The sequence below is a fragment of the Daucus carota genome, chromosome 3 (genome assembly GCF_001625215.2).
Source record: "Daucus carota subsp. sativus chromosome 3, DH1 v3.0, whole genome shotgun sequence".
NCBI lineage: Eukaryota > Viridiplantae > Streptophyta > Magnoliopsida > Apiales > Apiaceae > Daucus > Daucus carota.
The window spans coordinates 47,201,551-47,212,717 of record NC_030383.2 but is presented as its reverse complement, the minus strand read 5'-3'; the positions used below and the strand labels follow the sequence as shown (position 1 = coordinate 47,212,717).

Sequence of the window (11,167 nt, the reverse complement as noted above, 5' to 3'; positions counted from 1 at the left end):
GGCTGTCTTCTATTGAATCCACTCAGAGATCTATGCAGCAAACTCTGGCTGATTTGAGCTCCTCTGTAGCTCAACTGGTACAATTTCTCAACTCTAATGCTTTGAACTCTAATGATGTCAAAAAAGGGGAGAAAGTGCTTAAAGACAAATGCAAGGTTGATCAGCAACAGAGAAAGCCAGATGATGAGGAGGAGGATGAAGAAAAGAAGAAAGCTGAAAAGTCTGAAAATACAAACTCTGAAATAGTCTCACACACTCAGAGTGAGACTAAGGAAAATAGGAGTGATAAGGTTGGAAGCAGTTCTAAACAAACTCAGACTACAAAGTCTCAGACTCAGACTACAACTCAACCTCTGATACCAGCTGACAGTAAATCAAGAGCTCTCTCTGAGCAACTAATTGAGCTTGGTAATCCTGAATCTAAGATTTTGAGTCACACAGTGAAGATTCAGGGAGAGGAAACAACCTTATTCTACAAAGCTCCTACACAACTGGATTTTGATGAAGCAGTTGCAAAGAATATATTTGAAGCAGAAAATCCAGGGGTGTCAATTGAAGATATTAGAAAAGAAGAAGAAAGGTTGGCTGCTGAGAAGAAGAAGATCAGCAATTCTAAGTCTGATGAAAAGGAAGCTAAGATTGATGAAAAGAAAGCAAAGTCTGATGGAAAGAAACAGATCACTGATTCCTCCTCAAAGAAATTATTATCTTCAAAAAGAAAAGGAATAGTGATCAGTGAAGTAAATTATGCTGATATCAATAGGCCCAGAGTTTATCAGAAGAAGTCTGACTCTGATTCCAGTGGAAAAGGGAAAAATATCATAGATGGTGCTCCATCTAAAAAGAAGGATGAATCAGAAGTAAAACAAACTCTTGCAACTATTCCTGAGTCTATTGATCAGAATTTAGCCTCTGACACTGCTCAAGCTAAAAATATGAAGGAAGATCAGCTGAAGCCAGCTGAAGTAAAAGCTACCTGGATAAAGTCAACCTCTGACAAGGCTCAAGTTGATACAAAGAAGAAGAGTTTGTTTGGAAGCCTTGGTACAGGACAGTACAGGAAAGCTCTTTGTTCACTCAAATCAGAGACAAAGGAACAAGAGGAAAGGAAGCAAGGGACACAACTGGTCTAGGTCACAAGAAAGAGAAGATTCAGACCAGTGCTGCAACTATCTTCAAAGATCCATATCCTCTCACTGAGAAGGCTGGAGAAGTGGTAACACAAAAAGATCTTGACAAAATAGAGTCAGTACAAATTCTGATGGATACTCATGATGGGCCAGAAGATAAAGAGAAAATTGCTATATTTTTGGAATCTGGCAGAGTTTACAGAATTTCTGAAGCTGATCTATTGGTAAAATCTCTGAGGGAGCTTGAGCATATTCACTATATGCTTGAGATAAAGAATGAAGCAACCAAGAGATGGTCTGAGCTGTTGAAAAGAACTATCCAGGAGAAAAGAAGATTTTATGGGATAAGTTCTGAGTCAGAATATGTTCCCAAAATTGTTAAAGAAGATGGTTCAGAGATTAACATGGAGAAAAATAGCTCTGTTATGGAGACTATAGCAGGAACCAGAATTTTGGGTTACAATAATGAAGCTGACAGACCAGGAGCTATTCAATTAGGAGAAGCTATGAAAAGATGCAAGGCAAGAGCCTTGAGATCAGCTATATACCAGACAGGAGAAGACAATGAAGAGATAAAGACTGTCAAAGCTCAGATGATACAGACTCTGAAACAGATTGAAGGAGATTTGATCACTCAATTTGTCAAGGAGAGCTATGGATATAGACTGATTGGCTAGTTAGCTTCTGCTAGTTCTGTAAGTTGTAATTAGTTCTGCTTGTTCTGTAAGTAATAATTAATTTTTGCAGATTAGTTACTTCATGCATTTGTCCTTGATTATTTTTGACATCATCAGTATATATATAGAACTTGTTCATTCTGTCTAACGTACAAGTTGGGGGAGATTGTTACATATTTGATGATGTCACAGGTATTTAACTTGTTTAGTGTGCAGAAATGAAGATCAGAGTTTAATCTAGAATCAGAGTTTAACGACTGCCAGCTGGATCAGAGTTTGTATGATGATCAGAGTTTGCAGGCGGTTGATTTCTAGGAGAAGATCTGGATAAGCAAGGAAAGAGAATATCAAGGAAGATATGCAACAGGAAAAGGATAGCTACTGATTAGATTATTTTAGGAAGCAGATAATTATAAATCAATCAGTAGATTTCATGTCACTAAGAGATTATTTGTAAGCTACTGTGATTTGTGAATAAGAGATTAGTTGGTTTATTCTCTTATACTTGAGTTTTGTTATTGATTGTGATCACTATATACATTAATATAGTGAATAAATTCGGCCTAACACATCCCACAAATAATAACGAGGCCCCCTGCATGCACAGTAATCTTATAATTAAAATTAGCCTTTTATATAAAATCGGTCAATTTGTTATTTAATAATAAATTAATGTTTTTTAATTATTTCAATGATATTAAAAATATAAATGATATGTGGCAAAAAAAATAAAAAAATATAAATGATGTAATTCTAATCATTTATATTTTTTAATTCTAATTTTAGCTAAAATTATAGTGTGCATGTAAGGGGGTCTTGTTATTATTTGTAGGATGAAATTAGTTTATATATTTTATGCACATACTTGTTACTTTTTTAGTTTAAAAAATGCAAAATTTGGGTATATATTATTATATTAAAATAAATCTTATATTCAACATGCTTTTTTATAAAAAAAAATAAATAAAATTAAATTATATAAAATATATTTTTAATAATAAAAATGTAGGTTATATAAATTTGAAAAAGTTTAACGGTGAAAAAACTATCAGAGAAAAAATAAAAAAAAACTATGATTCACGTGCAAAGTAAGGAACTGACCAATAGAAAATAAAGGACATACAAGGGGACACAAAAAGGAGACAGAGGATCCAGACTCAACTAAAACCGCTCCAACAATTATATTATGAGCTCCGACAAATATGGAACAATATAGATATTATTGGAAGTTAAAAAAATAGGTTAAAGAATTTGTCTCAACCAACTCTAGTATTTAAGAACACCTTTTTGAAATATTTAAATGAGCTTGAATTTATACTAAACAAATATAATCAACAAAGAATTAACATATATAAATGTAACATAATTAAATAATCTATGAGTGAAAGCTCTGAAGTAGTTTCTCTTTGTTAGGACTCTATAGTGACAATAATCTATTTTAATATAAGGGCTCATAGTTTTGTCAATGTTATTATTATCTCCTGCCACATATTGAAAAACTGGCTATTATTAACATAAACATTGATGTCAAGTTATAAAATTAAAGTAACTTGATATAAAGTGTGAAAATCAAAACTTGAGATTTTAAAACAATTATATAATTTCTCTACTTCTATAAATGCCAAGTGTATAAATACCATATATAGATCTCTACTATATTCTCTGTATTCTTCATTTTTTAAACGGTCCGATGGCCTCCATTGTCGACCATTGAATTTGAGGCACTAAATTGAACTATTTTTCTTCGACTTCAACTTGTCACCATATTCTAATTTCAATTACTCTCTTTCATAATTTCATGATATGACTAAGAAGTTTAGTATTAGAATATTTCTTACAATTGAGCATCAACCTTTTTTATAAATTGACACCACTATAATAAGCATACTTTCTCACAAATCTTGTCATTAATGATTACAATATAGAACAAATTTGTCAAACATCTCTTACCTTCTTCATCTAAAGATCACAAAACCTCTATTTTAATTTGATCTAGACCTATAACTTCACCTTTATCCATCTTCTTAAGGATTCCCTAATTCACTTATTTTCTACTTAAGGAAGTTGTTAATCTAAAATCAAGTTTTCGTTTATAAATTCCATCTTGTAGTGAGTCTCTACCATATAAATATAGGCCTCATTAATTAACTTTACATCGAATATCATCATCACTAACCAAGACATATCCATCTTCACCCATTATAAACCTATAAAATCCTAAATCTCGTTGTCTTCTTTATTAAGTCTTTGAAAATTTATAATTTTTATTCCCCACACTTTAGTATCTAAACACTTCTATATATCCTCATACACCTTATCATTCTCTTCTATAATCACTCCTTTGACATCACCTCTTATATCCTTATTTGGATGTTTTCTTAAATTTATTTACTCCTCTTGTTAACAATTTAATTATCATTCTTCTAAAACATTCTTATTTAAATTTCTCTTTCTCATGCAAATCTTCATTCCACCGCCGAGCTTTTTCTAAACTCGAACTTTCCATGTAGTTGCACCTCGTAAATCTTTAACAATATTCCGAATTCCTAATTTTACATGCCACTTTATACCATTTTTATTAACATTAACAAAATGCATGATAGTCTATTCTAAATCAATCATCTCCTTAATATTCAAAATTTTCCAATAAAATTCTCGATGTTTCTTAGTTTCTACGATCATCTGTTTTCCCCCTCAAACGTATATTCATTATTAGCAAACAGTAATTCTTAATATTTTTCTCCTAAGAACAAAATATATTTGGCTATTACTCCCATCACTCTCAAAAGTAATCAAATGTTTATCTCTCTTTATGAAACAAGAGTTAACAATCCATAATTTATGAGCAATTACAAACTCCAAAAGATTACACCACCCTCATTCCTCCTATCATAGCCAAAATCGTCATGAAGCTTACATATCCATTAAATTTGTCGCCAACATATTCCATAAAGTCTATATTACAAACGAAGTCATCCCAACTTTCACAACAGCTTCTTTTTCCTAATCTGTTAAACCAATATGTCTTGCATAGGCCAACAATGTTAACAACTTCTACATTGACAACTACATTAATAATCAAATTTTAATCATTTAATCTTATTACCTCCACCATATTATCCTTCATACACATACTCAACATAATACCTAAATCATTTCATGTGCTCCCTTCACTACTCCTGAATACCAAAAGTTAACTTGTGTGTCTTGTATACTCACATCCATCTTTTTTCTCTTTAACACATCTACAAGATCCAAAAAATTTCATGTAAGAGAAACTACTTGTAAAGTGTACTAAGCTAAACATATACATAGCCACACCATATTTAAACAATTTTAAAGAAATATAATAAGATTGGAAGTTGTAATACTATTATGCACAAGTGATAAAAAATTAATGATTAAAAATTCAATATAAAAAAATATAATGAATAGATACAATACTAATAGTAACAATGGTGTAACACTCCTTGCTAGGGATTCTTCATAAGAGATATTTGTATAACTGCACATAATACCAAAAATGCATAAAAATATTTAAAATTAGATAATTAATGCCAATTGTTTTCTTAAATACACCATTACATCTTATCGTCCTTTAAAAAATAAAAAATATAACAAAACAAATGATAATATGTGGAAGGTAGGCCTTAGCCTTTTATTGTCCCCGTTATACAATACTTTACTAATTATGCTAGAAAGTAATATCATCGTGAATTTGTGTATTTGTTTGTTATTAATACTTTACTAATTATGCTAGAAAGTAATATCATCGTGAATTTGTGTATTTGTTTGTTATTAAGAAATTGAAGTTATCAGATCACTCCACTATGAACTGCATATAAATAGCTAGAAAATAATATTATCATGAATTTGTGTATATATGTTTGTTATTAAAAAATTGAAGTTACCAGATCACTCCACTATGAAAAGACATATACATAGTTATATATATGTGACAACAGGTGTAAAAATAAAATAAAATTAATACCAGTAAAATTTGAAGTACTATTAAGAGACATGAACAATGTGCCACTTAAAATTAATATTAAGGCTCTTTCCATGATTGAATTAACTTTAAAAATAAAATGTCCCCAAATTTTAAAGAAATAATATTAATATCAAATAAATCTTTTTAATATGTATATAGAATCAAGGATACTCAATATAAGAAAAATGAACACAACTTGTCGATCAACAATATTAACAAGAGACAACGAGTCTAGCGATTTTAGACAACATTTCTAACTGAATTTGAGAAAGGATCAAAAAGATTATCTTAAATGATATGATAATATGAATTTTTCTAAATTAGTAAAAAAAATAAACAATGTTGAAATCATGGACAATGTTGACTAAAATATTTATACTATTTGAATTTCAACAAAAATATTTAATGAGTAGATAGTTGGCGCTATAATTAAATTAGAATAAGTTAGTTCATTAAATTTTCAAAGACTTCATTCACTGCAAATTGCAAATTTAATTCACAACCTGCGAGAAATAGAATAATTTGTTTTGTTATGTTATATGCGCTAATAGTTATTATATATAGCTCATCTTTCGATATTAATTCTGATTAATTCCCAATGAGAATTTCAAAAATATCCTTCCAATAAAAATAAAACAATTGACTACTTTTCCAAGAAATATATCTTAAAATAAATTATCTTCTCACTTTTCAAAAATCCTTTCTATCTAGTTTTGTACAAATTCCTTTATATTCGTATTTCCTTGTCAATAATTTTTTGTTCGCTTTTCAAATTTATCTTTTATTATGATACATTAATTTACTTTATCATATTATTTACACATTTGCCCAACATTCAAATCAAATTTAACTGTTGACTGGTTTACTACCTAAGGCTTGGTTGTTTTTTTTTCCTGAAAAATTAAGATTTCATTGAGAAAGATGAAAAGAAATAGCCTCCAACAGAAATGAAAATATTATGGCAATTAGTTAAATAAGGGATTCTAACAATTTCATGAGCTACCCTATAATTAGCATTCTTCCCAATAAAAACGAATATCAATTGTAGGCATATATAAGTACTGAGCTCCTGCTTGCATTACTCAATCACCTCACCCACCTCCACCTCACCCATCTCCAGAAAGTTTGATCCATCTCCCTTGATAGTTGTGACAGTGATGAGCAAAGAGTCTGATTCCACCAAAACTTGAGCATCATGAGGTTGCAGCTCTTTCACCCAAGATAAAGCCTCTTGAATCCCCACAGCCTCTGCCAAAAACACTCTACTATAGAGAAACTAATGTTGTGTTTGGTTGGGGTGAATGAAAATGGAGAGAATGTAATGAGATTTGAACTATAATTTAGTTGAATGTATATTAATTTCATTTCTTCCTCTATTCCATTCCTATCATCCTTAATTAAAGCTCAAACCCTCCATTTTGTGTGAAGGAATGCTCCATTCCTTATCATACCTATTTTTTACTCAAATCTTATCATACAAAATTTGCATTCACTTATTTTTCTCAAAATTCTCCCTCCTACACTCTATTATTTTATTTTATTTTATTTATACTCATTCCATTTCATTCACCCCAATCAAACACAACATAAGGTTCTTACCTGGAACAAATGAACCCAACTCGTCTCGCAAAACCATACCTACACATGGAAAAACCAACGCATTTATATTAATTTTTAGGACGCCTATGTCAGGAGAGGCTGCCATCTATTTACCATTTTCTTCTGAACTGTTTTATTCACTAAAGGGGGAGTAACCACCTGTATTTTCCCTTGCATCTATCCATTCTGAGCACATTTGGAAGTTGTTGTCCATAGCAAATAAAGGAGAAAATAATCTTGTCATCCCAAACCTTCTTGTTCCTCCAGCGCCAAGTACCCCACAAGATAATACAAATCTTTTTAACTAACTCTCTAGGTGTAGTACTGATTTTTCTCAGAAGCCACTCATTGGCATTTTCCACTTGGCTCCAATCAAAACGAAGGTTTGCATGTTCCCAACATCTAGCAGCAAACTCACAATCAAAGAACAAATGGCACATGGGACATGTTATCGGAATACGAACACCTCTGGAACTCAATCTCTTCCTGACTGGAATGACATTACGACAGAATTGCCAGATAAAAACCTTCACCTTGTGAGGAAGTTTTAAATGCCACACTTTCTTCCACCCTACACTTTGGGGTACTTGTATATGACTACATTTCAGCCTATGCCAGTATTGATACCCTCATTTCGCAGCATAAAATATTCCATTGTAACGCCAGGATGGAATCTTCATCATCCTTAAGAAAATGCTCTTTGACTAGATTTGTATTCCACTTATTTTCAGCGTGGAGAAAAAATATGGACACGACTTCATTCCTCCCTTCAAAAAACGGGCTTTGGTCAACACGGAAGCCTCCTTTCTTGCGTAACCAAGCATCTTTAGTGGCAATAATGTCATTTCCATTACCCAAAACCCACCTGAACCCCTTACAGAGGAATCCATTCCCGCAGTGCCCACCTCCTGTGTTCAGTTTCTCAGTATGCCCACCTTCTTATTCATCTTCCCATACTACCCACCTTTTTCATTCTCTCACCTCACTCTCTCACCTTATTCCATTCTCTTTCTTACTTCTCTCTCTCTCTCCACCTATTCTATCACTTCTTTTCTCTTTTTAATTAAATCAATTTATATTTACAGATTTTTATTTTTTATTTTTAAAATCACTTAATTAATTTAAATTTCCTTATGGACATGTCATTATTTTTAAAGAGTTTTAGTTTAATGATTATAAAAATAGTATTAATAATTTCTTTTTGAATTTATAATTATAGATTTTTAAATTATTGCTATTACATTAATTTCTAGTGAATTGTCAAATCCAACTTTTGAGTGAGCAGCTTTTCAGTGAGTAGTCTATTTCAACTATTTTTAAAGAAAAATCATTAGCTTTTCAGTGTGTTGTCACTTCAAAATTTTTCAGTGTGTTGTCCCTTCAAATTATTAATGCTTGTATGAAAAAATTCTATAAATAACATCCACCGGAATTTAAAATCACATAAACTCATCATCTAGATTTTTAAATTTTTATTATCATGAATACTTTTTTACTCGAAGAAATCGCAAGATCAACTGCATTATATGATCTAAGTGCTGCTGATGATGATCAAGACTATCATCATGAGTCAGAAACAGATGGAGATGTGGCCGATGAGAGAGACAATGACGAGCAAGATGATTTAGGTGGCGAGCAAGATGATTTAGATGACGAAGAAGATGGTTCAGATGATGAGCAAGAGCATATTCCAACCGCTCCCTGGTTTACAACCGAAGAAATTAATGTCTCATCAGGTAATTGTTCAAACATGAATCCACTCAATAATGATTTATTTGAAGGTCAAAATTTTGCAGACAAACAAACTGCAATTAGTGCTATAAAATCAAATCATATAAAAAATTCTAGAAATTACCATGTTACAAAAAGTGATACTACACGATATGAGGCAAAATGTGTTGTGGAAGATTGTCCATGGAGAGTCCGGGTTATGAAATCAAGGCGATCTGGACTCTTTGTAATCACTAAACTACCTGCTGAACATAACTGCATTTTGAGGACTCTTCAACGAGATCACAAGCAACTTACATCAAGGATGATTGCTGACGTGATTAAACTACAAGTAAGTAAAACTTCCTTATACTTATAGTTGTGTTTACTTTATAAAATTATTAATTAATTTTATTTATTATGTTTGCATAATTAGGTTACAGAGAGTCCATATCTGAAAGTAAGCAACATCATGAGTCAAATCACATCCATGTACAACTACAATGTTACATATAAGAAGGCATGGATCGGAAAACAAAAAGCAATCTCAGATGTTTATGGTGATTGGATGACTTCTTATAATAAACTTCCGACATTTCTTAGTGCTATAATGCATTTTAATCCAGGCACAATCGCTCTAATTGATGCTGAAGCTGATGTTATCATCCCCGACACATCTGTGTGTAAACGTGTCTGGTGGGCATTCAAGCCAATGATAGACGGCTGGCAACATGCCCGACCTGTTATTAGCATTGACGGCACCTTTTTAAAAGTGAAATACAATGGTAAGCTACTGATTGCAATGGGATCTGATTCAAATAATCAACAGTATCCTATTGCATATGGCTTAGTTCATGAAGAATCAACTTTCAATTGGTCTTGGTTTCTATATCATCTTCGAATATATGTATGTCAAAATAGAAAGGGTGTCTGTATTATTTCTGATAGACATCCTGGAATCATCGAAGCAATGAAAAGGGTGGAAAATGGCTTTGCTGGTGAATGGGGCATACATCGATTTTGTTTGTTGCATGTACGTAGCAATTTTAGTACTGCTTTTCCAGGTTCACATTTGAAGATGTTTTGTTGGGTGGCTGGTAACACATCTCAGTTACGAAAATTTGAGATAGCCATGACGCAAATTAGAGAGCTTAATCCTGATGCAGAAAGATGGTTGCGAAAGATTCCACTAGAAATGTGGACTATGTCTCATGATGGAGGTTATCGTTATGGTCAAGCAACAATAAACATGATTGAAAGTTTCAATGGATTTTTACGTTCCGCTCGATTTCTACCGGTCACAGCAATGGTGGAGTACATATATTATCGATCTTTGAAGTTAATTGCTAAGAGAAGGACTCAAACTCTGGATGACCTTCAAAACGGTCAAATTTTTTGTAAAAAATCAAGGGAATTATTTGAAACCGTTGAGCAAAAACATCTGCACATAGGGTTATTCCATACAATGAACAAAGGGGTGTCTTCGAAATCATTACTGCACAATACAGAACCAAGAATGGATCTTGGAAAGGCGGCAACAAACACAATGTGGATCTATGTAGAGGTTTTTGCTCTTGTGGAAAATGGAGCCGATATCATTTTCCATGTTCACATATTGTGGCAGGTTGTTTGACTTGCAACCTAGACTGGAAGCACTACATTGAATCATATCATTATCTATCAACTCTTTCTGAAATGTGGAAGTATGAATTTAACCCGATCCCCAATCAAGCATATTGGACATTTCCGCTAGCAAACAATTGGGAGATGTACGGGGTTCTGATTGATGATGAAGCCACAAAGAGGAAAAAAAATAAACGAGGACAGAAGGGTCAAATCTCACGTATTCGTACAGAAATGGACAACAATTCTCGAAAAACGATAGTATGTGGGCGATGCGGACAAGAAGGGCACACACGACGTAGTTCACGATGCCCGGGATATGGTGATTAGTTGATGTATTCTAATTATATATGTGTTTTTTTCGGGGTGTATTTTATTTACTATGTAATGAATTTTTTTTAATGTTTAAGTGATGTATTTTATTTTCTATGTAATAT

The 11,167-nt window shown here is 32.3% G+C and overlaps 1 protein-coding gene across 1 annotated transcript; it reads left to right on the top strand.

The window, feature by feature from the left end:
• The first annotated feature begins 8,877 nt into the window (after window positions 1-8,877).
• Window positions 8,878-10,740, top strand: LOC108212568 (uncharacterized). The gene is made up of 2 exons (XM_017384293.1): window positions 8,878-9,459; window positions 9,544-10,740. Exons 1-2 carry the CDS (start codon window positions 8,878-8,880, stop codon window positions 10,738-10,740), a joined length of 1,779 nt encoding a protein of 592 aa, XP_017239782.1.
• Window positions 10,741-11,167: the final 427 nt, after the last annotated feature.

Coding starts and splice junctions, on each gene's coding strand:
- LOC108212568 (XM_017384293.1), top strand. CDS start 8,878: ATGAATACTTTTTTACTCGAAGAAATCGCAAGATCAACTGCATTATAT. Junction 9,460..9,543: donor CTGACGTGATTAAACTACAA/GTAAGTAAAACT, acceptor TTGCATAATTAG/GTTACAGAGAGTCCATATCT.